The sequence below is a fragment of the Perca flavescens genome, chromosome 7 (assembly GCF_004354835.1).
Source record: "Perca flavescens isolate YP-PL-M2 chromosome 7, PFLA_1.0, whole genome shotgun sequence".
In the NCBI taxonomy this organism is placed as follows: Eukaryota; Metazoa; Chordata; class Actinopteri; order Perciformes; family Percidae; genus Perca; species Perca flavescens.
Window position 1 is genome coordinate 14,297,553 of NC_041337.1, and position 27,679 is coordinate 14,325,231.

At 40.4% G+C, this 27,679-nt stretch overlaps 2 protein-coding genes across 2 annotated transcripts in view; one reads left to right on the forward strand and one right to left on the reverse strand.

Annotated features, from left to right (window-relative positions):
* Nucleotides 1–2,721: 2,721 nt before the first annotated feature.
* On the reverse strand, nt 2,722–11,906 carry LOC114558508 (ninjurin-1). The gene is given in 5 exon segments (XM_075447432.1): nt 2,722–2,798; nt 2,801–2,863; nt 5,565–5,603; nt 5,606–5,798; nt 11,518–11,906. Coding segments are annotated over 4 exon segments (333 nt in total). The 5' UTR covers nt 5,760–5,798; nt 11,518–11,906.
* Nucleotides 11,907–11,955: 49 nt separating this feature from the next.
* LOC114558946 (serine/threonine-protein kinase WNK2) overlaps nt 11,956–27,679 on the forward strand; it is a 50,208-nt gene continuing 34,484 nt past the window's right edge. Inside the window, 2 exon segments of the mRNA XM_028583268.1 lie at nt 11,956–12,575; nt 12,959–13,777. Of these exon segments, the coding sequence (XP_028439069.1) occupies nt 13,130–13,777 (648 nt within the window). The 5' untranslated portion in view covers nt 11,956–12,575; nt 12,959–13,129.

The following is a 27,679-nucleotide window of genomic DNA, read 5'->3' on the forward strand; positions in this document are numbered from 1 at the left end:
CACAAGTGTTCAATGGGGTCGAGGTCAGGACTGCTGGTTGAAGAATGGGATGCCATCCCACAGCAGTGTGTGACCAGGCTGGTGACCAGCATGAGGAGGAGGTGCCAGGCTGTTGTGGCTGTGTATCGTTCTTCCACACGCTACTGAGGCTCCTGTTTGTGAAATGAATAAATTGTTCACTTGCCAATATGTCTTGTTTCTTCAAACTTCAATCATCCAATCCACCAAACGAGTCAATGGCAGAAAAAGCTGTTTGGCATTGGCAGAGAAGATTTGGTAAATTTTTCATGGGCGCAAACCACATACTCAGCACTGCTGCTCATCCCACAAATGCATGTTCCTTACAAATGGGGCACCATTTGAAAGGGAACTAAATAGGCTTTCCAACGGTATAAGATTTATTGCCAAAAAGCATTGTTACTCACAGAGAAATAATCCACCAAACACAAATTTCCTTACTTGTTGTGCTAAGTTTATGTGCTAATACGAGTAATAAAGGGTTAAGTTGTCCTGCCATAACAGGTGCAACTAAACCAACAGAAGAGCGAGGAAGATGCAATCAAGCACAGTTTGTACACATAAGGTCTATTTAGGCAACATAAGTGAAAACACCTGTGTTAGTAGCTTGAGTACAATTTCTCATAAACATATTTTTCCACCCATTCACCCACTTTCAGTGCCTTCTAATACAGTAATAAAGAGACTGTTAAAAAGCCTACTGACTAAAGCTTTAAAATCACATGATGGTATGTTTGTGTCTGGCACTGTGAACATGAAATAGAGATAACAACACAATAAAACATTTATTTCCCTGATTGAACAGCATCCATAAATACACTAGAGGGCAGTGCTTCCTCATTCAGTGCCCTAAAGTGGGAAACATGATGATGGAAAATGTTTTGGTGTGCTATAAAAATGACAAAATAGAGCAACAGACAGCCACATTGATTGAATAGAGTCAACTTAATTAAATGCTACATTAAACGCTGTTGACTGCTAAAGAAAGACTTGTGCAGGCCGAATGCATCTCATACTCACTTGAAGCCCTTTCAAGTATTTCTTATAATGACGAATCAGTAGGAATGGCCACATTAATGATGGTTTACACGGTACTCAGATATCTCAGGTGTCTGATCTCAGGAGATTTGCAGCACTGAGCTGGCTTTTCCGCCTCTGTCTTCTCTGCAAAGAGAGAAAGAGAGAGAGAGAGCAACAAATGAGAGAGGGGAGTCAGGGAGAGAGGAGGGATGATGAGATGCTAAAGGGGGTTGAAAGTGTCACCAGGGTGATTGTTCAGTTTGAATACTGGTATCCACATTCCCAAGATGGAGCTAATAATAGTCCTGCTTCGCACACAACCCCGATGATCATCATCCTGTGATGTTGGACCCCCACAGAGCCGCTCATGTTCAACTTCAGGACTGAGATGGAGCCATAGACATACATTATGTATATATATATATATATCAGTCCACAGATCTGCCCTGAGTGGAGCTGTGTGTGTCATCAATCTGGCTCTCGGCTCGTCTGGCTGTTTCCACGGTTACCAATGATAGTTGTGGAGGAGGAAAAGGATCAGATTGTGACGTTGGTTTGTCATCTGAAAACTGCTTTGTCACAATCATGTTGAAGAAGATATAGATAGGAACATGAATATTCTTCAGGTATTTAGCAGATGGTTATGTGAAACTCAAACAGCTTTTATGTCCTTGTGTTAAACCACTGAAGTGTATAAAATGAGCATTTGCTTGGACTCTAATTGGGGTTTCAGTGACATTGATGAAACACAATCTAAGGCTTCCATTTTAACAAGCAGTTCTGCTGGGTCTGCGCTGTGTTGACTCTGACTCACCATTTGCTGGTCCAGAGAACCACAGTCGCACTCCAGCTTTGCTCAGAGCACAGAGAGAGTCATGGCACAACCAAGCATTGCTATAATTGAATGTTAGGCATGACGCCTGTGGTTGGGGTCAGCTGTGTTGGTAAGGGTAAAGAGCTGTGGAGGTGGGACAGAGCTTTGAGTCAGATGAGGCACACCCTGCTTTGCATACATTTGTTCAGCAGACCCATCAGACCAACGTGGTCTGAGCTGCCTGGAAATGAACCGTGACATATTGCTTGAACGTCATCAATGCAATTAAAAATGGAAGCCTGTTCTGCTGTCAGCATTTGTGTGTGATTGTGCGCATGTGTGTTTAACTGTGCTTTTGTGTCTGGCCGGTGCTTAGGGTCACTCTCGGGCAGCAAAGGAGACAGACAGTGTGACCTCACATGTGCCTGACTGCAGTTGTCTACACTTTCCTGTTTGTCCACTGAGAACAAATGTTGTATTGTTTAGGTACCAGACCCCTTTTGTCACTACTGCCGTTTTTCTATTGTTCGCTGATTTGTCTTCGTGCAGGACAGTGATTTTCTGGTAAATGAACTGTAGTTGGATTTTTGTGAGTTGTTTTCTGTTGGAAATTTCTCTGAGAGCCTGGAGAGGTCGGTGTGTTTGTTTGTAGGTCAGGTAGGGGATTGTGAAGTACAGGTCAGGGGAGGAGAGGCCCAAAAACATGCTGACTAAATGGACATCTATAGGAGACAACTGCACAGTAAGGCAGGAGAGAAAATACCTGTTTGTATAGAGAGAGGGGAGCAGAGAAAGAGGGCGAGCATAAAGAATATATGTGAGCAGCAAAAACAGAAAGAATACCTATGTGTGTATGTGTGTGTTCTTGGTTAGTCGCCCCGGTTCAGCCTGTGAACTCCAAAGGCTGTGATGAAGATGTTGACTACCACTACGATAAAAACTGGCCTGTGGCCAGGTTTTCCATAATGTTCAGCCTCCAATGCTTTTGTTCATCGTTCAAGTTCCATCGAACTGCAGACAGAAGCAATACAATTAAACAACACACAAACACACACTCAATGAATGTCATATCAAGCATCAGCAGTCTACTTGATTCTGGGACTCAAGCCAACTTATTATACACAGATTTACTGTCAACCATAAATCCATATATACTTAAGTCTGGGTTCAGGGAACTAACATGTCCATGAGTGATCACACAAAAATGCAGAATATCAAATAATTCATTTTGACAAAGGCATATGAGGATAAAGGAATCATATGATTTATTTTTTCCCTGTGCAAACTTTTATTTTATTATTATTATTATTATTATTATTATTATTATGTTATTTTTTTAACTGAACTGAATAAAATCTGTGTAGAATACCATTCAATACCAATATCTTTTTCAATGTGAAAGATATTGTATAAAATATAATAATAATACTAATGTTCTGTTTGGGCTCCTGGAGATCGGGGCCCTCTTTAATAGCTCAAAAATATAGTTTGTTGTTTCTTCACCTTGATACTTCATGGCTTTCCCAATTTAATTATAATTGCTTATAAACATGATTTGTGAACTGATGAAATGTTTAAGATGTTGCATAACATCTGTCTGGGGTCTCAGAGACTCCAAAATAAGTCTATTTAAATTTCTAGAAAGAAAACTGGTTGATTGTGAAATTATTATTGTTATTTTTATACATACATCAGTGGGGTCTGTGAGACCCCAAACAATTAGTTGTGGCAAAGGTAATGTCAGCAAACACAATAAACTCCATGTACAATTTAGTGCTTACATGAGTACCATACAAATGGAATATCATTTAAACAAAAATGTAGTGGGCATGTATCAATCAAAATCAACAAACTCTCTGTTGATAATTGTTTTGTATGATTGATAAAATATAGTGTTAACACTTTTTCACATGTGGTGCTCAGTGTCTTTACTTTCAACTTAACATCCAACTACTTGTTATTATATGTTAGGCGTCACTCTATTGCTGTGGATTCAGCCATTTATGACAAAGACAACACGCTTCTGATTCAAAGCGCACAGAACAAAACAGAAAGAACAATACAGGGAAGAGTGAACTGATCAAGGGAAGCTTTTATTTCCTGTTTAACACAACTTCCTTTCTAAGTGCTTTGTTAACACCTTGTTGTAAACAAAATGACCAAAAACAAGTAATCAATGTTGTAATAATGACATAGCAACTAATAAAAGTTGTCATCTTCATCATCACATGGGCCCGCTTATGACTAAAAAGTGAGGTGTGATCAGGGAAATGTGTGTGTGTAGTCAAGTCAACTCAAGTCAAGTCAAGTTTATTTATATAGCACATTTAAAACAACCAAAGTACTGTACAAATTGAATTGTAGGTGGGAGTATACAGTAGCTGTGACTCCACAGAGACATGTCATTGTTTGTGTGTATGTGTGTGTTTGTGGGAGATTACCAAAGGTTAAACGGTGTCCGCAGCTGTGTGTGTCTGATCTGCCTGGGGTGGGGTAGAGTGGGTTTGGGTTGGGGGGTCGGTGGTATGTAGGCCACTGACATCACGCACCACTGGCTCCATTTAAACAGAGCTGGATCAACGCTAGAGGGAGGGGAGGACGGAGGGGGAGGGCAGAGAGGGCAGCGGGGTTCAGAACAGTCAAAGAAAATGAATGAAGAGGAATGAAAAGAGCAATGAGAATGAGATGTGTTTGATATTCTGGTGGAAACGAGGTGTGGGGGGGACGGTGGTTTGAAGATTTGGTGGATGGGAGAGGGTTAAAAGGGGGCAGGCGTTCATGAATTTGTGTGATGACTCTCACATGCGGACCAACCCTCTTTCTGATACGTGATCCTTTAAGATTCAAAAATCTTATTTTACAGTTAATATGACTGATTATTATAATGATGATTAATTACAACCTTTGTGATTTTTTTTGTGAACACAGCACATTTTCAATCTTGTAAACAATATCTCTATTGTAGAATGAATAGAAAGAGAGAAGTTCAAGTAAGAGGAAAAATTTAACCAAACATTTATAGGGGACATGGCTTTTTAATTCTAAATTCTTTTTAGATTATTAAGGTTATAGATTACTATTGAGAGAGGAGTGCAATATAGATAACTTTGTTATATTTTAGGTATGGAGAGAATACTGGCAAACAGTCTTTTATTTATTACTAGAAATGAGTCATTGTGACCTGGCTAAAATAGATTATGTGTAACTATGAACAATAATCTCACTTTGAATTATATAGTGAGCCCACTATAAAATGACACAATTTACAATTAAAGTTGATCAACAACACAGGGAGTATTTACAATGGTTTATGTAGCTAAGCTACTAGATTTTACATTAATGTTAGCTAAAAAAAAAAATCTTAACTTTTACTTAAAATTTACTCCAAGACATGCATAGAACATGAGCACCGACACATATTGACACATTTACACGCACATACACAGCAAAGAAACAAAGTAACCTTCCTTCATCCACTCCCACAAGGGCTGACAGCAGCACTACAACCTTGTTAACTCTGACCTGGTATCAGTTCTTGTTGCCATAGTTACAGCTAGAGTCAAACTGGTATTGGGTTGTTTGTCAGGAGTCAATGGCCGTGAATCTTGCCAAGATGCACACAAATGGCTGAAGGTTGAGAGATGTGAAGTTTGCCAGACAAAGACACTTCTGGTTTATACCAAAAGGGCTCGGGCTCTGTTTATTTTCTCACCTATGAAGATGAGCGGGACCCCGACTATGACTTGCAGGAAGAGATGCTGATTAGGGTGATGATGGGGCTGTAAAATGTGAAGTGTGGCCCCTGCTCTAGCACAGCCTTTAGCTGGGAAGCGTTGGCTATTGGTAGAGCCACATCCAGCAAGCTGTCAGCTGTACTCTTCTTGTTAGCATAGTGGTTCATGTTCATAGGGGCTGGCCTGGTGGGTCCAGCATCTGGATAGGAGGCCTGGGGAGAGAAGAAAGTAACTGGCACAGAGATAATGTTTATGGCTTTGAGATAGCACATGAAGAGAAAAGCTTGAAGAAAGGCACGCTCTGTGCTGTGGTTTGTTCTCCCAACAGAGCAACAAGGCAGCATGTTGATGAGACTAGCAGTAATTTTGTGCTTCATGTGCATTGATGGGGAGGATCTGGTTATCATTCTGACCTAAGTAGCACAAGGAGCAGCCATTACAGAAGAGTGACCTTTGAAAACAAAGCAATTAGTGCAGCAAAGAGATACTGACACATTGGTAACAGATCGGTGAACATGAAAAAGTCAGCACGTGCAGTGTTCAAGGCTTTCCACTAGCTATGGTTTCAAATAATCACATTCAATCTGCACATTTGCAGTGTTCAAGGCTTTCCACTAGCTATGGTTTCAAATGCAAAAATCACATTCAATCTGCACCAAAGAAAATTTTCTGGTTCTCTGAGCATATTTTGTAGAAAACCATGGCCAGCACAGACAAAGTATGTGCACATTTCGGCAGGGATGTTGTGAGCCCTCTAGTCCACTATTTGTTGACTTTATCAAATCAAACCAGTGTGTCTGACACACTGGTAGTGGATGATACTGTGACTCTTCTGTAATTTCCTGCTCATATATCTCTGTCCCTCAAAGCAGGAACAGATTTAGCTGTATTACTGCACTGAGTAAAACCCAAAACCGATCTTTTTACAGTAGCGGTTTTCTTCATTAATCATTGTGAGACATATAGACATTTTATTTGTACTGTATATATATTATATATTATATATAACAGGGACTTAGGACGGAGGAGTGTCATTTAGACTGCATCCCTTCCATGAGTGAACAGGTGAAAACCAAAAGAATTAAAGAAAAAAATAAACCTTAGTTTTATGTTGAATTCTACAACCTATTGATTCTTGTGTGGGTGATGATTATGTAACAAAACATCTGCTAGGTTGTGTGTGTGTGTGTGTGTGTGTGTGTGTGTGTGTGTGTCTGTGTGTCTACTCTGTCCATCCCAGATTTGGACTCTGCAAAACCACAAAGTTTTCTTCATTAATCAAAAAAAGACATTTTATTTGTACTGTATATATATTATATATTATATATAACAGGGACTTAGGACGGAGGAGTGTCATTTAGACTGCAGCTGGTGAAAACAAAAAATGGTTTTATGTTGAATTCTACAACCTATTGATTCTTGTGTGGGTGATGATTTTAACAAAACATCTGCTACTTTTTTTACCCTTACAAAAATGGTAGCGCTTTTTTTTTTTTACCTTACAAAGCGCTTTACAATTTGCCTCTCATTCACCCATTCACACACACATTCATACACTGATGGTGCTGGATAAACAGTCTCGCTCTCTTTTAAAAATGATGTAAATACATCTTCCTTAGGAGCACTAATGCTGAATAAACATTCACTTGGAGCTACTGTTCAGCAATGCCTGGCTAAAACCTGAGCACCATCGCTGAGGATTTGGTCGTGTCAAGGCCAAAACCTGCACACTCTCAGCGAACACAAAATAATCAGCAGTGCTCGCAGTCTTTTCCTTGACACTGAAGCCTTCCCATTTTTCTCACAACACACCCCTGCAGCTGCAGAGAGCATAGTTTGTCAGGGATTAACCAAACCACTGAGCTGCTACGATCTGTCTTCCTTCTGCTCCAGGGATAGAGAAAAGAAGAGCTGCACCCTCTAATTTGCTACAGGGTAGACTACAGCTGAATTACAATGTATTTAGTAGATTTACAACAATCAGCTGGCACAGTTAAATTTATATATGAGGGGGAAGTACAAACTGGTCGTGGAAGGTGTGGTCGTGTGGGGTTGAAGAAGAGCTGTTTGCTGTAATTATTGTGATACGTTATTATTATTTTTTTTTTTAATCCTGTGATAACCACTGGACAAGCCATGTTTCATTCTCTTAGTAAGCCATTGCTTTACATGGAATACATGTCACTGGCCAAGTTCTTCATCTGGCAGCATACCTATCATTTCAGATTTTATAATTTGGCATATAGCTTCATGTGAACACTGCAGAGACATCCTGACAACATCCAGCAAACCTTGAAAAACATCTCTCTGGGTGTTCTTTTCACTCTGAGCCATAATGCGTCTTGGTAAAACTCAAAACAAGGAATTGGACAGCTCTTCAAAACATTTTCCCTAAAGTCCACAGAAAAGCGACGTGGTGTGGTGTAGCGCCCTTGTGACTGTGATTTGTGCCAAACGGCACAAATGGCACACTGTCATGACGTGTCAAGGTCAGCCATTCTGCTCTCAAACTCTGACAGAGGCTTTTCAGAGACAGCCCTTTATCCCAGAGTCAACAGAACAGAGAGAGATAATGCTTGTTGTGAGATTGCAGGTTGGAGACATGCTGTCAGTATGTCTAGAAACACAGTAGATGGATTTTCTCAGAAATTCACCAGCAAATATAAAGAACTCTTTTTGACGTTTAGTACAAGCTTGTTGATATGCTTAATCCTGCTGTCTACTTATATCACATGGCTGAGAACAACTTATAACCCCGGAGGAGTTGATGTAAAACATAAAGCTAGTGAATATAGGTCAGGGTATGTCACACTGTGCTGTCATGAGAGGTGGGGGGCATGATACATATGACAGGTTGCATCTGATCAACACTTCACATTGAAAAACACCCACAACAACCCATATTTGCACTGAATTTTGTTATTCCATTTGAGAAACAGATCGCTTGTCAGTCATCCAGCCATTACAGATCTATTGCTATTTTGGACAATCTAAAACAAATGGTATTCATTAAGTTAATCGCTCTGTAGGCCTACTGATCCTAGGTTTCAATATTTTTGTGATGAATTATTCACACTGCATTTCTTGTCTGAAAAAGACTCAGGGGACACTGCGGAGAGAGAAAGGGAGGAGGATGAGGAGGGGAGGGAAGACAGAGGGAGATAGAGAATGTGAAAAGTATCACTGTGGAATAGCAGCTTCATACAATAATACTGAACATATTCTGCTTTCTGCAGAATATGATCAGGTGTCACTAATATTACAGTATGTGGGCGTAGGAGAAAGTGGTTCAAAGGAAATCAGATGGTTAGGTCATTTAATTAAAGAATACCTCTTAAAATTATTAAAGTTGACCAAAGTGCTATACTGAGAAGATCAGGTACATTTATATAACTTGAATGACAGTGATGAATGAATAGATGAAAAATACCTCCCAAACAACCTGGACTGTTGTACCATAAGAATATATATAGGCCCATTTTGTATACATAAAATGTGAAAGCACAATACAAAGAACTTATAAAATAGGGACAATTATTAAACATGTATGTAGATTGAGTAATATAACCTCATAGTGGGTAGCTGTTCTCTAGTCTAGGGAGAAACATTGAAAATGCATGATCACTGTTGAATGTTACCTGAACAGTAGAATGGAGAGGAGTAATTGGGCTGAAAAACTAAAAGGCCTGGAAGTAATTTAGGGGGCAAAGCAAGCTTTAAACCGGTGCCAATTTATGCAGTGTTTTAAAAACAAATACAAGACTGCTTCTTTACATCCACAGCTATCCACCACACTTTCACACATGAGATTAAAGTTGTTTCCTATCATAAATAACTATTTTTTTGTTTACTTCATAGGTAATTGCAGTGCATTAGGTTACCTGCTTTCAAATTGCAGACTCTGGAAAGGCTGTGATTTCTTTCTTTTTTTAAAGATAATTTTTATGGGCATGTTAGGCCTTTATTTGCATAGGACAGGTCAGACTTGAAAGGGGAGAGAGAGGGGGAATGACATGCAGCAAAGGGCTGCAGGTCGGATTCGAGCCTGCGGCCACTGCATCAAGGAGTAAATCTCTGTATATGGGCGGCCGCTCTACCAGGTGAGCTAACCACGCGCCAAGGCTGTGATTTCTAATCGAACCTAAATCTTAATTGAACCATAAAAAAAAGTTGTTCATTGTGTTTCAAAAGCCAACTAAAGCTTTGGCTTACTTCCAAGCAAAAGAAATTAACTCATTCAACTCTCACACCTAATCCTAAACTTTTCCCACATCCTCAGACTAACTAATTACCGCTAAGCTAAATACCTGCATGTCAGTTACTGTGAGCATGTCATGACTAATGCTTTGTACCACGCTGTATCTGACATGTAGAAAGCAATACAATACACCACTTAAGACATGGTGAGACCTTGCATATATTATTTAGTTAATTGAACTTGCTGCTAGCAACACGATGAAAAAGCAAACAAACTTGCATCTGTAACTGCATGGGTGTTTCCCTTCCTTTTTTTCTTTTTTCTCATACATCAGCACTTCTTTGCTTTCCATCCATCATGTCCTGTCAGCAGTCTTTCTCTCTCACTCACCTCAAACTCTGGCCCTCCTCCAGATGAGAATCGACCCAAATGTAAATCTAATTTCCATGATTCTCTGTTGGGCTTTTAGTTTTACAGCCTTACACAGTGCAAAGAAAACATGGTTGTTTCAGAGTGTGATCCATCCCGCTAGGACTCAGAGACTGAAACACTTTCTTATTCTAGAGAATGTTGCAACGTAACACCTACTGATTAGACATACTCAAAATAGAATGTGCTAGCAATGAACTGAGATCTGACACAGAATCTGATGGGTTTTAGATTTCAGTGTAACACAGGCACAGATATTAAAAGCCTGTGGAAAGTCTGCATATAAGATCTTGGATTGATTCCATTCTTATTGACTCACCCTGGTGGGAGACACATTGTTAATGAGACCAATTGCTCATTTTATTGAGCGTAAGGGTATTATGTTCTGCCTCTGTTGGCTGAGCTCTGACAGTCACAAGCAAGTATCTCTGGTCTCTCTCTCTCTTCCTCCTCCCTTCTTCTTACACTTACACATCTATCTGAAATGCAATGGTGCTATAAAGACAGTGACTATGGAGATAACATAGTGATGCCCGTTTCCTTGCCCTGTAAAACTGCATCTGAACTATCATATATTGTAATTACTTGTCAAATGGCAAATTCAATCGCCACATAAAACACAATAAACACTCCTTGTTGTGGCATGAAATCGGATGACATTATGTAAAAGTAAAACTGTGTGTGTGCATGTGTTTGTGTGTTTGGACAGTGAAGTGGAAACAAAGGAAGGGATTCATTATTTATAAAGTCACTTAGGTGCCAACAATGCTCCACTCCTCAACTGAACCATACTGTCATCTGACCCTGCATGCCTGAAACAGACATGAAGATCTCTCTGTTTTTTTTATTGACTTGGTTTTGTGTGGACATGCATCACCCCCCCATATAGATGACATGTAGGCTGATATAAGAAGAGGTGGGGTGAAAATGCAGAAACTACAGGGGGGTGGATAGTTTAACATGACCACCTTACATACAAATGCAACAGCGCCACAAACTATGGCTTTGAAAATGAACACAAAGGGAAATTAACATCTATTTGACAAAATCCAAACAAAAATTTAATAAAAATGTAAACTTGCTGCCAAGACTGCTGCATTGAATTCCAAGCAATTTTCCAGGTCCATCTTTAAGCACTTGTTTGGTACTTGTTGGATTTCCCTATAGTTGGATTTGGATGCAGTTGTTAGCAAGAAAGCAATAATTAAAAAAATACCTTTGGTGGACAGAGAAACATTGCATCAGGCTCTAATTTCTTGCAGTTGTAAGTTATGTAACACACAACTTATATCAATCAGTTATACCTCAAAAATCGGTTCCCCTGTTGCTGCTGATCATTTTCCCATCCGTGTGGTAGGCTACTGCAACTCAGCTGCAGGATGCAGCTCTGAGAAATTGAGCTGAAAAGTGTCCTGTTGTTGGGGAAGAGAAGACCGGAACTGCAAGCACAGTCTAGTTGACAGATTAGCAGATGTAGCCAATTATATTTTCGACACTATTTTGTTCTTAGAAAATTCTGTTGTAAAGAAGGCTGTTGAGCTCTGAGGCAGAGACACATGATGGATGAGTTGGCGAAGGGCGTGAAAGAATTATTACAGACGATAACAGGCTTTTGCATGGAATAATCATTTTACCGCTTTGTCATTCCCTTGCATGATTCTACACAGTATTTGTTGGTCTTTTCATGTGAGATATGTCTCACTCAATTACTGTTGAACAGTACAACAGTATGAGTGGCTCTCTGTGGTGTCCCAACGTGCTGTTTGATTGGACGTCCCCTCCGGTCGTTACCAGGGGCGTGGAACCATGCGAGCTGAATGGGGAACACATTTGTGTTTCTCACCGTTGTATTAACCTAACTAACTTAATGGGGAGCGACGATGACAAGCGAAAACTACTGTCCGCGTAAATTAATTGCCGAGGAGAAGCAGGAAAACTAACATTTCCCGTGTCTTAAAGCGGCCCACTGGACTTTAAATAACGTACATGCTCCGCATACAGTAGAAACCGCGGAGAGACTCGGCATCGTTATCTGCAACCGAAGCAAGGGATGAGAGGACTTGAAAGGAGATACATACAACATATTCGTCGTTTTTTTCTCGTTAATATGAGGTATATGGTCACTTAGTAAAGACTGAGTTGAACCTATATTCGTTTACGGTCTTTGGGGTAGCTTTTGTACGTGAAAATGGGGACACTATGCAGATAGGGCGTTATAAAGTCCACCTTTTGCCATGGACAATCGGCTAACGTTAGCGATGTTTTTCTAACACTGGACCTGGCAGTTCTGTCTGTGTCGTGTATCGTTAGCGTGGGTTTAGCCGAGGTTTTTTGGTCGGTTTTCTTCGCTTTTTGAACATAGGTAAGTCGTGTCCCATGTTGGTTCAATGGAATAACATGTTTGAAGACTAGCTAACCTATTGTTATCTGATAATGACGGTAAATTAGCAACAAACGTTAGCTAGCTCTGAAATGCCAAACTTAACGTTAACTTGTGTCGTCGGAGCCAGCTTGCTAGTTTTTCCCTCACCTGGCCGATGATTGCTTCTGCTAACGATATGTTTTAACTCGTGGGCTTGTCTTTTTATCCACCGGCTTTTATTAACATCAACTAACCGTTAACTTAAAGTCTGTGACATGACTGACACCCATAAACCCAATATAACATTATAGCTTCAGCAGCATTGCCCTACAATTATTGGATTTTGTTTCACTAACGTTAACTGGCAACATTTCTTTTTGCAGCTCCTGATATCGAATGAAATCTCGTCTGTCACTGTTTAAGGGCCTTTGCTGGCAAACTGCGTCACCGAGTGGGCGCTGCAGGTATTCATCTCTACTGTAAATCTACATCTTGGAAGTCTAGCCATGGCACGAATGACCTGGAAACCAAAGTGACTGCACTTTTAAATCACCATGGAGCCAGAGGCAAATCCAAACTCGACGGCCCACCAAGAACTGAAACATCCATCTGTACCCAACTCAAAGTGTGAAATGACTATGAATATGTACAAGGCCATGGGTGATGGAAATGTCAATCTTGTGGACTCAGTAGTGAGAGAAGGGACTGATGCCAGTGCACACCCTTCCTCCAGTTATCAGAGGAATGTGCATCAGAGATTCATCAGGAGAAGTCTGTGGTTCTCGGAACCAGATGAGCAGGCATTTGAAGCACCTGAATGCAATAACAGGGATAAGATCCTAAACATAAACCTGCGGACAATAGTGGACAGGACACGAGGGACTAGCTGTGGGGTACAGGAAGGTTCCAGCACTGAAAGTCAAGGTGGCCAAAAAGACAGTGCAACAGAGAGTGCCAGTGCCGATGAAGAGAAGGATAAAGGTGGAGATGCATTAAATCTTACATGCAATGATAGTGGTAAAGCTGCTATCAAGGCATCCAGTGAGGAGAATGAGGAGGAAGCAGAGATGAAAGCAGTCTCCACATCTCCAGGAGGAAGATTTCTCAAATTTGACATAGAGCTGGGGAGAGGGTCCTTTAAGACGGTCTACAAGGGCCTGGATACTGAGACTTGGGTGGAAGTTGCCTGGTGTGAGCTGCAGGTAAAGTACTAAAGCTGATTTACAATCTATCCCTGTGACACCCAAGCATTGAGTCTGTGTCAGTTATGGATAGACTAGTCCATATCTAGAAGTGTATACTACTACTAGTATACACTTTTGGGATTGCTCCGGTGCTGCAGGAAATTCCGCCGGATGCATGTATTTTCTCTTTCCTTACGCTTTCTTTGTGTTGAAATTTAAAATTTGGTGGATTAATGAGGACTATTTTTGACTGCTCTTCAGATCTCTGCAGGGTAAATTGAGACAGCTAGCTAGACTATCTGTCCAATCTGAGTTTTCTCTCGCACAACTATTTTGCAGCGGCTCTGTGCGGAGCTTAGCGCCGCCCGTGACGATTCTGATTGGTTTAAAGAAATGCCATTAAACCAGAGCACGTTTTCCTCCCGTCCTCGAATGCTATGTAGAGTAGCCAGACCCTCCTTCAGCACGCTTTGGAGGAGGGTCTGGCACACTGAGACTATGGATAGACAAACCGTATTCAGCAGCCTCATTTACCACCCTTTTTTTTTTTTTTTTTATTCTTATTCTTGCAGATAGGCATGGGAGACAATTTCAGTAATAAATATCTTTACTTTCTTTTTCTCTACAAGAAATGCACAAGTTGTTTTTCAATCAATGATTTATATTTGTGGAGGAATGCCTGACTTTCACAGGAAGCCCTCTCTGTGCTCCCCTCTGTGTCTGTGAAGGATCACACATGACGTTAGTATAATGGTGATGTCTTCAGGGAGCTGTCAATTGGCCTCATTAGGGAGTAAGCTAAATTGCAAATGGGTACCAATATATTTTAAATGGTTTACACAGGAAAAGTGATTGACAAGAATTAGCTGCTGACGTGAAGACGCATACCACCGTACCTCTATCTTGTCTGGCATTACACACAGGAAAAACCCCAGCTTAGACTGTGCAGAGGTATTAACTAATTATTTCCGTCCTTTGGAGACTGCAGCAGAGATTACCTCTCTCCTTCACTCTCCCAGGAGGCTTAAGGGGGACTACAGTAAGCAAGGTTGGCCCCCTTAAAGAAAGAGAACTTCTACTGTGATGTTGTTCTTTCAACGTTCAGATTAAAATACCGTAGTTAGGATTAATTTCCAACAGTTTACGCTCAACCATCCTTTTTATATTTTGAGTAATTTGCCCAGCTGATAATGTAATGAGACTGAGCACAGTTATTGGAGTGGACAGTGCAGGAGATGCTTGTGTGTGCTCGGTCCCAGCATTGTGTCTGTATGTTATGAGCTGTGCTACTCCTTGCCTCCCTCCCTCTGTGCAACAGGAGGTAGGCAGACAGGAAGCAGCCCAATTGTGCTGTAGCATGCTGGGAACCGTGTGGCGGTCCTGTGGCATCAATGAATACTAATTCTCCTATGGTACTGAAAACATGCTGCGTCAGTAACCTGATTTGACTAAAGAATGCATTGAAAGAACTAGACCGGTTTTGTACGACACACCTTATCACTGGAAAATACTTTAAAGATAACTAGGAATGAGTAAAGATATAGTTGCGATGAGAGGTACGATGACTTAATTTGGGTGATGATGTCATACAGACTTGATCGTAGCGGTGAGCAAAACCAGACCTCAACTTGATAACACTGAGTTGCAATTGGACTCAGCAGATGATAGGATGTGGAACAGGAAGCAGTTTACTTTTTTATTCTCGCCTAGTGACACAATAAAGCTCCCTCTAGTGGACAGTCAATAACAGATGGTAATCACAATACAAATGGTCCTTTCTCACAATCGTGTTCTCATATAGTTGCTCTTTTATATATTGTAGCTTTCCATAAAACGGTTGGATAAACAAAATACTATGCTGACCTGATCAATGTGTTTCTCCAGAGTACTCTTTGGTTCATTAGCTTACTGAGTGGATCAGAACCATTAATTGAGACTTTGTATGCCTGAGTCAATAAGGTCTCATGGTGCCTTCCTTAGTTGATCCGAACTGCTTGTGATCTCATGTCGATTATTAATCCTGCCTTTATAAAATTGACCTTCGGTGAGTTGATCCTTCTAAGTGGTTTCAGTCAGTTTGTTAAAATGAAAGAACCAAGAAAACCAGCAAATATTCCCATTTGAGAAGCTAGAACCAGGGAATTTGGGTGTTTTTGTTTAACAATTTGCCAACAATTGATTAATCAACTAAAAGTTTCAGCTCGTCATTTTGGATATTTCAGTACATTTAAGCTGCTGTACTACACAAAGCCACAATCAAAGTGCCATTTAATGTTGATCCTTTTGGACAAGGTCTAGCGTTGCTTCATTGTGTGATGGTGTGCACTGAACATGTCTTTAATCTGAGTAGGTATACTAAGATTGGCCAGCAGACTCTTTATCTTAGTGCGGCAAACTAACTAAATGTTTTATTGACTTTCTTAAAGTGAAATTTAGAGTTTGTAGCTCCAGTGGGATTTACCAGCATGCCTAATGTTGTTGTGCGTCATGCAAGGAGTCACTTTTAAAGAAAGTTGGTCTGAGCCAAGAACCGACGCTGCCCACAATCCCACCGTATCTTCTCGATCATAGTCAACAGCATAGTACAGGTATCAACTAGTTTTAAGATTGCACCCAAAATAGTGAAGAATGTATTCCTGCCTGCCTGTGTTATGCATGTTTACTCTTCAGTGTTGCATGTAGATGATGCCAGCACCTAGCTCAGTGAACTGTGGTGGAAGACTCTCTGTGGAAGGTGTAGGGAAGGAGACATGACTCTGTGATTTTCCACTGTTTTCCCTTCTTCCAGTGGTCACGTGGCTTTTTTTTTTTTTTTTTTTTGCCTAGACATTTTAATCTGGCTCTGTGTTTATTCTTTCTGTCTCTCTTCCTCCCACTTCACTCTCTCTTAACCCCCTGCCCCCTTTCCTCCCATTCCCATCTCCCCCACATCTTTGTTTCTGTGCCAGGCTACTGGCATAACACAGATGGCCCTGGCTCAGACAAGGATGTTAATCTGAGAGAAAGATGCCTGTTGTGAGTTTTTTTCTTGTTGAGAAGAAACGGTTTCTGTTTGCCTTGTCTCTTTTTATCATTGCTCACTGGAATTTATTTGTTAAACTTTGGAAACTTCCAGTTTCTGCCAATTGTGGCTCTGTGTATATAATTTTTATTTCAGTGTTGAATTCTGTGTGCACCCACACAGACACAGAGTTTACTTCTGACTATGTACAGAACTATCTGTGGTATTTGGCAGTGAGTGTGTTGTTCTGTAGATTAAATCTTGTTCTCAGCTTGTGAATGCAGAGCTGGCAATGATACTATCGCAGACTATGAAGCTACCTGTCTCTTAAGTGTTTACTGGAAATGTGGGTATTTTTGAACCAAATGGATCCAGAAAATGACACCATTAGGTCAATATCTTGGTTACAAACACTGGATTTTGCTTTAATGGTTGATTAGATTGAGCCATGTTATATTATTATATATGGTAATGTATTTCTGAGCATAGTTTATGGCTGTCTCTTTGGATTAACATGCATAGCGCTAACAACAACAACCCCTTCTTGACTGCTCAGATGGCAAAAGGAAAACAAAGTTGGAGACGCTCAAGTGGGTCATTGGTTACAGCCCTTTTGGCGTTAAGAGGTCACAGGGATGCAAGAGCAGCCAGACCCAGTGGCTGTAGCTAACCGTGCCCCATCAGTGGCCTCCTCTTCAGGCATGCCTGAGCTCCCGTGTCACTCAGCCTACTGAAGAGAGGAGTACAAGCCTGTTAGAGCCACATAAATGTGGCTTTTGGTAAAGCTCCATCAGACTTGTTGGAAAAAGGCTAGTTAATGCAATCTAGATCTTATATATAGGAGACGGACACAGCTAGCATTATTTAAAAAAAGAAATAATTATTTTAAAAAGCATACTTTTCAGTTTCATGTCAGTTTTACATTTGTGTACGGGCTTAGAGAAAAAGTATGACCTGGCTTGAGTCACACATTGTCTTAAGGGGAAGGATGCCAGGGAATAAATGTTCCATAATCGGCTTACTTTACGTCTTAAACAAATTCATGCTTTGTGCAACCAATTTTTGTATATCTTTGTTTAGCAAAGGCCAATGGGAACCCACACATGCACACACACCACTTGTAGTTAAAACAATTAGTGTTGACAAATGAGGGAAGCTCACCTTCTCATTTAGTTTAACAGCCCACCAGCAATGTTTTGCTTATTGAGAAAGTTCTAACTATTTGTAAGAAAATCTGCATCATTCCGAATGCTTATGTAAGTTTGATATGCTTGGTAGAAAGATCTTCAATAAACAGAGGTGGACAATATTAAAGAAACACCTTCCAGTACATTGCAGTAGCCCAATATCCATTTGTTGAAGCTCATCATACCGGTCAGATGTTTTGTCTCTTTTAAGACCACAGTTTGTAGTATTGTCATTTCATTCAGTTATGGTAAGGATCTATTTGGGCTTAATGTACCTCTTTGCCAATGCATTTGGCATGAATTTTTATAATTGAGACTTTTCTCCTCGCCACATTACAGTTGGACCGCAACTAAGGATTATATCTGTGACTAATTATTCGCCAATTATTTTCTTGATTAGCCTAATTGTTTGGTCTATAAAATGGTAAAGAAATGGCCATCCACAGTCCTAGGTGAAGTTATCCAATGTCTTGTTTTTTTTTTCTCTGAAACCCTCCAACCTGTCCAAAACCCACGATAAATGTGCTTGCTGTGTCTGCACATCTGACTGGTTGTTTTGTCTTCATTGATCATACCAGGATTCAATGAGCAACCTCCCAGAGAAACTCCTTTAGCACACATACACTCCTGCAGTCTAACCTTGAACTGATGATCATTTCACTAAATGGCCTTTGACCTCCCTCGTCCCTCCCCCAACAATAGAAGGTGTTACAACATCTCATTAGGACGAGTAATCCTTATCGAATTTAAGAAGGTTATTTGTATGAACGAATCTGGAGCACCTCTGTATCCTGTTAAGGCTTCCTGCTTAGTGTAGGCTCTGTGGTATGAAGACATGGGTTACTTTCAATACACACTCTTGTTGACCTCTGTATCACTAAGCTATTTACGTAATAATGAGTTAAAAAAGCCTCTTATGTTCAAGGACTGTATAATAGATGAATAGAGTTTTGCTCTGAGTTTTTTCTGTTTAGCTTTAGTAATATCACTGGTAAAATTGAAGTTTATGTGGCTGCGATATATTTACATTTTGTACATGTGATGCATCCATAAAGGGGTTTGCTGGGGTCTTATCTTAGTCACCTGCATCACAGAGTTGCTAATTCAAACATGTGGTCATATAAGCTATAGCATTTTGGTTATGTTGCACTGGGTTGACTTGTAAAAAAGTGTTTTATATTTTGTTCACTTCACCATGGGCAAAATATTACAAAAATGAGAGAAAATTATCGCTTGATCTGGCTATTTATTTGCTTATATATGACAGGTGGCTGTACAACTTGTAGCCTATATGCACAGCCTAAATAAGTCTAGAAATGCGTATGTATGTATGTATGTATTCACATCAGTGTAATGGAAAAAACTGTTTGACACTTGCAGCTGTTGTCCTATATTCTACCGTCAAAGCTGACAAAATATACAGCACCTTCTAAGAAATGTGAGTTTTGATTTTATTGGCTAGTGCTGTTAAGATAGCATGCTATTATGCTGTCTTTTTACCTACAGCAACCTGGAGTAGTAGTTTCAGTTGGCAGTGATGCATTTAACACATTAAATGAAATTTAATTTTTTGTTGAGGACCTGGACACGTTTTAGTAAATATACCTCTCACATTAAGAAACAGGCTGCTTTTAAATTATCTATGCAGGAAAAGCCCTTGCTTGCCTGCGTGGTGTTTAGTCTAGGTCAGGGTAATATGCTGAATCAAGGCTGTCTCCCTGGCTCTGTGCCCCCACACTGCAGCGGCTGATGAAATGGTTGAGAGAGGGGGTTTGGCCAGGCTGCAAAGATCAGCTCAGGACATCTCTAACCAGCACACCACTCTTCTCTGCCTTGTCTCAGTTCCAACCCTCATCAGTGGTGTAAGAAAAGGGGCACATGTGAAAGACTGCCCACTCTCCCCATTCTCACTTTCTGGCTTGCAACAGCCCACGCTGGCTTCTTTAGGCTTTAGTCATTTACAGTACATGGGCATTGAGCATCCTGGGTGTTATAGCACCACAACTATTCATAGCTAGCTGTATTAACTATGGGTTTTTACAGTGGGTCTGCATATAGTGTGTTAGCATTACGTCCCTGACACCCCAAGGAGATTGTTGGGCCAACTTTGACTGACGGTGAGTGCCCTAGTTTGTGCGGTGTATCACGCACCATCACTACTAGTCGGCCCCTGTCTGCCTTTTTTCATCCGATTCAACATGTTGAATCGACGTCAGCGTGAGGAATCAATCTGTTTGGCTATTAAGCTTAAGCGAATTAGTACAAGAGAAGAAAAACAGTAGTGAGTAAGGAAAACTAATGACTCTGAGTGCACACAGAAGGCTCTTATGTTTTTCATCTTCATCTCATCTGATTAATCCAATACAAAACTGGACAAAAATTACATTCAAATGTTTCTTAAATTCTTAGTAATTAATTTGCATTATTTGTATTTGATACATCAGAAAAGCAGAACTTCATATTTGGTACATAAACCTTTGTTTGCAATTACAGAGGTCATACGTTTCCTGTAGTTCTTGACCAGGTTTGCACACACTGCAGCAGGGATTTTGGCCCACTCCTCCATACAGACCTTCTCCAGATCCTTCAGGTTTTGGGGCTGTCGCTGGACAATACGGACTTTCAGCTCCCTCCAAAGATTTTCTATTGGGTTCAGGTCTGGAGACTGGCTAGGCCACTCCAGGACCTTGAGATGCTTCTTGCGGAGCCACTCCTTAGTTGCCCTGGCTGTGTTTTGGGTCGTTGTCATGCTGGAAGACCCAGCCACGACCCATCTTCATTGTTGGCCAAGATCTCGTGATACATGGCCCCATCCATCCTCTCCTCAATATGGTGCAGTCGTCCTGTCCCCTTTGCAGAAAAGCATCCCCAAAGAATGTTGTTTCCACCTCCATGCTTCACGGTTGTTCTTGGGGTTGTAATCATCCTTCTTCTTCCTCCAAACATGGCGAGTGGAGTTTGGACCAAAAAGCTCTAGTTTTGTCTCATCAGACCACCTAAGCTTCTCCCATTCCTCCTCTGGATCATCCAGATAGTCATTGGCAAACTTCAGACGGGCTGGACATGCGCTGGCTTGCGCAGGGGGACCTTGCGTGCGCTGCAGGATTTTAATCCATGACAGTATAGTATGTTACTAATGTTTTTCTTTGAGACTGTGGTCCCAGCTCTCTTCAGGTCATTGACCAGGTCCTGCTGTCCAGTCCTGGGCTGATCTCTCACCTTCCTCATGATCATTGATGCCCAATGAGGTGAGATCTTGCATGGTGCTCCAGACCAAGGGAGATTGACCGTCCTCTTGAACTTCTTCCATTTTCTAATAATTGCACCAACAGCTGTTGCCTATTGTCCTGTAGCCCATCCCAGCCTTGTGCATGTGTACAATTTTATCCTGATGTCCTTACACAGCTCTCTGGTCTTGGCCATTGTGGAGAGGTTGGAGTGTGTGGACGGGTGTCTTTTATACAGGTAACAAGTTCAAACCGATGCAGTTAATACAGGTAATGAGTGGAGAACAGGAGGGCTTCTTAAAGAAAAACTAACCGGTCTGTGAGAGCTGGACTTCTTACTGGTTGGTAGGTGATCAAATACTTATGTGTAGCCATGCAATAAAATGGAAATTAATTATTTAAAAATCATACAACGTGATTTTCTGGATTTTTGTTTTAGATTCAGTCTCTCACAGCTGAAGATTACATATGATAAAAATTACAGACCTCTACATGCTTTGTAAGTAGGAAAACCTGCAAAATCGTCAGTGTATCAAATACGCGTTCTCCCCACTGTATGTAAGCACATAATGTAATCTGAAAACTGCTGCCCTGGTTTAAAAAAACACAATGCAACTGATCTCAGCTGGTATTCTGTCTATAATGGAGTGGAATGTAAATTTCTAAGTGACCCCAAACTTTTGACCGGTAGTGTATACTGTATATTACCATTATTAATCTTATTGGTAGCATTTTGATTTTACATGCCTTTTTGTGTAGTTATTTATAGAAAATAAATTTCCAGTGAAGTTTGGAATTGCAAAATTTGTTATATTTTCATTCAGTTTTGATAATGTAGTTCAACTGTAAAATATTTTATATCATTTAAATTATTTTTTAACACCTCAAATGTGAAGGATTTTAAGGAAAAGAAACAAAGATGTGATCAGTCAGCAGTTATCATGGCTGTTGCATAAGAAGCATTAGTCTTTTTGAGGAGGCAAGTATGTAATCAGACATTTTAGTTCTTTATCTTTCTGTCAAAGAACTGTTTGTTTGTCAGCCTACACATTTAATCTGTGACAGGAAAGAGGTTTATAGGAGGTTTGTATGGCCTAATCCACTCTGGCTAACTCCCAGTCACAATCAGCCAGACACACAGTTATACCCTTAAACACCCATATAATAAAATCTCACTATAGTCCACTTAGAGTTAGTCATAAGCATAGCTGTGACATATTGCTTTGTTGTTCCCCTGTTTCTTTTCTTTTAACTAAGGGTGCTGGGGGTGTGGTGGTATCTGTCATATGTCGCCTCCTCACAGCTTCTCCTTATCTCTTCCCCCTCATTTTTATAAGCTCACTCCCTTCACACCCAAACAGAGTAGTCATTTGGCCGTAGGCAGATTTTAACAGTACTGTTGTCTTATTATCATAGTATCTCAGTGGCTTGTCATCTTCGCCGGTGTTCCAGTCTTTCAGGCTCCTCCTTGACGAGGCTTGGTGATAGCATACACATTTTTGCTCTCATAGCTTTACAGCAGTCTCACCAGCTCTTTCTCATTTAAAATGTTGTACTGTACCACTCTTAGTGCCAGTGTGCCAATTAGCACAGCTTGGGTGTAGAGTGGCTGCATGTCAGAGTAACAGTAAAGCTGTTAAAAGCTGCTGGCCAAATTCTCGTGCAGTCATAACTGATGGGACACAATTCAGCTCTGGGCACTCTGCTGCCTCATTGCTCACCCTGCACCAGCTTTTTTACGGCAGCAGAAGCACTGCAATAGTCATTTGTTATTGGAGATGATGGGTGCAGAGGGTGGCAGGATGGCCAAGTAATTTGGCATACCTCCTTAAACCTGGCAACCAGTCCCATGATTCCAAACATCCTCATGTTGAAATGTCTAAGCTCTGAATAAGACACAGCTTTAAGGTGTCGTGTTCTGTGATATCCTGACCTCCAGTAAAGAGAACCATCCTGCATAGATATAAATAAATAAAGCATAACATTATCGTTGTGACTGAACCTAAGTTTTTCATTGCAGTGTTCAAAAGCTATACTAAGGCCTGGATGCTCTGTGGTTTAGTGTGGCCAGATGTGTGTGAGTGAGACTTACCTTTTTTAATGTCTTTATGTTTAACAGAGTCCGGATTTAGTTTGTTTTTATAAGTACATCCTGGGGTGAAATATTTTCTTTCTTAAAGTGCTCATATTATGCTCATTTTCAGGTTCATAATTGTATTTAGAGGTTTTATCAGAATAGGTTTACATGGTTTAATTTTTAAAAACACCATATTTTTGTTGTACTGCACATTGCTGCAGCTCCTCTTTTCACCCTGTGTGTTGAGCTCTCTGTTTTAGCTACAGAGTGAGGCATCTCACTTCTGTTCCATCTTTGTTGGGAGTCGCACATGCGCAGTAGCTAGGTAAACACTACAAGCCAGTCAGAAGCAGAGTATGAGGGAGTGCCACGCTAGCAGCTAGGCAAGCATTATAACGTGTTACAAAGTGACGCACGTTCGTCATGGAAGAAAAGGCTAGACTACAATAGAGCTGTTTGGAGCAGTTTGGGAACAGTGCTTTCTGTTGGAGATGGTAAGTCCCTTTGGGTGGACTTAGGGCTTTTGCACTTTGGAAGCCTATTACATGCACAAAAAATGATAACACAGTAAAGGAAAGGGGAAACGCCAAAAAGCATAATATGAGCACTTTAAGTGTTATGGCACATATCAAGTAGGGGTGTACGATTCAGAAAATGTCACGATACAAGTCCGATTTTTAGGCTCACGATTCAATATCGATTTTCGATTTAAAAACGATTCTCGATTTTAAAAAAAATAAAAAATTCACAGTATGTAAATGTAGTTACTTTCCCCATGTGATTGTAATATACATACAATTTAAAAGAAAAACGAAACAAATTAAATGTAGTTTGATATTACTTTGTCTTCATACACAAATAAAAACTTTTGCAACTAAAGTGCCAAGCTTTGGCCAGCTTTCAAATCCATTTAATTCAAGTATAAAACTGTTAAAGAGCTTTTACATTTAGCTTTAAAGTGCTGTACTCGGATCAAACAAATACGTTTAATGAGTACTTCAGCTACCAGGTTGACTGTTGAAATGTGAACTCGACTGGGCACATTGAACTTCCTAAAGTGTGTGTGTGTGTGTGTGTGTGTGTGTGTGTGTGTGTGTGTGTGTGTGTGTGTGTGTGTGTGTGTGTGTGTGTGTGTGTGTGTGTGTGTGTGTGTGTGTGTGTGTGTGTGTGTGTGTGTGTGTGTGTGTGTGTGTGTGTGTGTGTGTTATTCAAATCATCAGGATCAGCATTGGGCTTTTTGAGGATGGGAGTGACAGCAGCAGTCTTAAAAGTGGGCGATACAATGCCAGTGTAGAGGGAGGAGTTAACTATTGTAGTGAGTAAGGGAGAGATGGAAGGCAGGCATGCTTTGAGAAGACTGGTAGGCAGGGGGTCTAATTGGGAAGTGGATGTTTTTGATTTACTGACAAGCTCTGCGATCAGGTTCTCCATAGCCAAGGTGAAGTTTGAGAGGGAAGTCGTAAAGGCAGAGCCCTGTCAGGTAGTTGTGTAGGGCAGGTTATGGACTGGAGAACTAGGCAAGGCAGCTTTATTTGTATAGCGCATTTCAGCAACAGGGCAATTCAAAGTGCTTTACATAAAACATTAAAGAGCAGTTAGAAAATGATTTTAAAATTAAATTAAAACATTAAAAGACAAGAATAAAATTGATAGTGCAGTATAAGAATTTAAAGAACAGATAAAATACGCAAATAAAAGTTACAGTGCAGTATAAGAAATTAAACCTTAAAGAGCAGTTATCGAGTGTCATACAGGGTCATCAATGCAACTTCAGTATAACAAATTAACCGTTATTTAAAGAAAGGTCTTTGATTTAAAAGAACCGAGTTGCTGCGGACCTGCAGTTTTCTGGGAGTTTGTTCCAGATATGTGGAGCATAAAAACTGAATGCTGCTTCCCCCTGTTTAGTTCTGACTCTGGGGACAACGAGTAGACCTGTCCCAGACGACCTGAGAGGTCTGTGTGGGTCGACCCGTCACTAACTAGGAATATTAAGTAGATGCTGATGAATGTCTTGAATTTTTGCATGAAAAAAGTTTAGAAACTTGTTGCAGAGTTCCGGTGAGGGGTCAGAACAGACGTTATCAGGAGGCTTAAGTAGCCGGTTTACTGTGGAAAAGAGGAGCTTAGAATTGTTTTTCACAGAATTTATAATGTTAGAATAGTAAGATGATCTGGTAGCAGAAAATGTGTTTTTTTATATTACAACAGGTGATCTTTGTAGGCCTGTGTATGAGATACTAGGCCTGTCCGTTTTTATACAGGTGCTCAAGGCGTCTCCCACAGGTTTTTAACTGGTGGAGCACAGGTGTGTACCACGGAGCAGAGTGGCTGAAGGAGACAGAATGAGATTTAGCTGGAGCAAGGGCATCCAGGGAGTAGGATAGGCAGTTGTTGTAATGAGTGATGAGGTTGAGGGGACAGAGGGAGTCAGTGGTCGAGTATGTATTTATGAAATTCATAAGGTCAGATGGGTTAATGTGTTTTATATTTCTGAAGGCTATGGTGCGTTGGTGTTTATACCTGGAAACAGGGGCAGAGACTTCAAATAAAACAGCTTTGTGATCGGAGATGGGTAACTAGCATGAGTTACATTGCAGGGAACAATACCAGTTGAACAGACTAAATCTAAAGTATGACCTTTGTTGTGAGTGGGAAAAGATACATTTTGAATGACATAAAGACCATCAAGTAATGACATAAAATCTGCAGCAATGGAACAAGCCGTAGCGGCATCAACATGAATATTAAAATCACCAACAAGTAATATATTGGGAGAATAGACAGAAAGTGAAGTCATTAAAGCAGAAAATTAAGTTAAGAACAGATCAGATGGCTTTGGTGGCCTATAAAGTGTTAAAATTATCAATGGTTGAAAGCCAGAGAGTTTAACAGCCAAGCATTCAAATTAAGAAAACTGAGGTATACTGGTTGGTTTAACTCCGATAGTGTCAAGATAGACTACAGCAACCCCACCCCCTCGCCCACTAGAGCGAGGCTGGCTGATGTAAGAATAACCATTAGGGGCTGTCTGATTAAGATGGAAATAATCATTAGCCTGTTGCCATGTTTCAGTGAGGCACATTATGTCCAGTTTAGCATCACTAATAAACTCTCTTATCAGCAGATCTTTATTTGTAAGAGATCGAACATTAAAAAGTATACATTTAAAACTTAAGACCAAAACAAACTAATAGCAGAGGATGACTTACTGGATGCATAAGATCATCCCGATCCCCGGTGGATGTATCTCGGTCGGGAGAGAATATCACGGTGAGCAAACGGAGCCAGTGGAGTCCTGAAGTTCATTGAGTTCAGAGGTAGCAGCTCTGCTGCAGAGTATTGGATTGAGCATTCTTAATACATCCAATACATTTTTGGAATTCTATAAATCGATTTTGAATCTGTAGAGCTTGAATCTCAATTTGAATCGATTTTTTTGCACACCCCTAATATCAAGCATACTGGGTATAGCTGTCTAGGTTTTATAGTAGAGGTAAGATAAGTTTGAATATACATTGCTGTCACACCATTGTTACAAAACCCAATGTGCTCCTTGTTAACCAAGGATCATGATGAGGCCAACTTAATGGGTGAAAGAGAAAATGGTACTTAGATCACAAAGCTGTGGAGATTGTGGAGAAGTTGATTTCTTTTAGCGTATTTGGCTGCCATAATTTCAACTAATACGGAAACCTATTGCTCTCTTAATAAGTTTACTCATTTGATTGTGAGTCTCACTAGATGAGTGATTTTATGAGTGAACTATTATGGTTTAATCGGGGGTACTCTTAAACTTAAAATGTGAAGAACTAGATTAGACCGGCTGGGTGGTGTCTAGATGGTGACTTGGGTCAGCTGCTTGGTCATTTAATTGACCCATCCGGGCCAATGCCAAAAAACATTATGGTCCTAAGATTTCTTACTAGAGAATAAAACCTTCTTTGTCTCTGTGCTTTGCTACTGGTCTTTTCTCGTTTATTGTGTGTTAAAGTGATGGTTCGGAGTAATTTCACCCTAGGGTCCTTTGCACCATGACCTTGAGCCAAACAAACCCCCTCCCAGAAGCTTTTTTCACCTGGGTCTAACATTGGGAGAGTTAGCGTTATCAGCTGAATATCTTTTCGCAGGGACTAATGGATCCACGTTTGTATCTCGTAAATGACCCCACTAATGCCTGAAATTATACCAAACTTCTACATTAGTACAAATAGGTTATGTACTCATAAAACAATGGATTGGCAAGTTTGTAAGTACACCAGAAGTTTATGTATTTATTTATTTGTCTCTTTATTTATCCCTTTTCAGAATATCACAAGTGATCAAGTGCTTTATCAACTCGGATTAAAATATTTAAGTGTGTGTGTGTGTGTGTGTGTGTGTGTGTGTGTGTGTGTGTGTGTGTGTGTGTGTGTGTGTGTGTGTGTG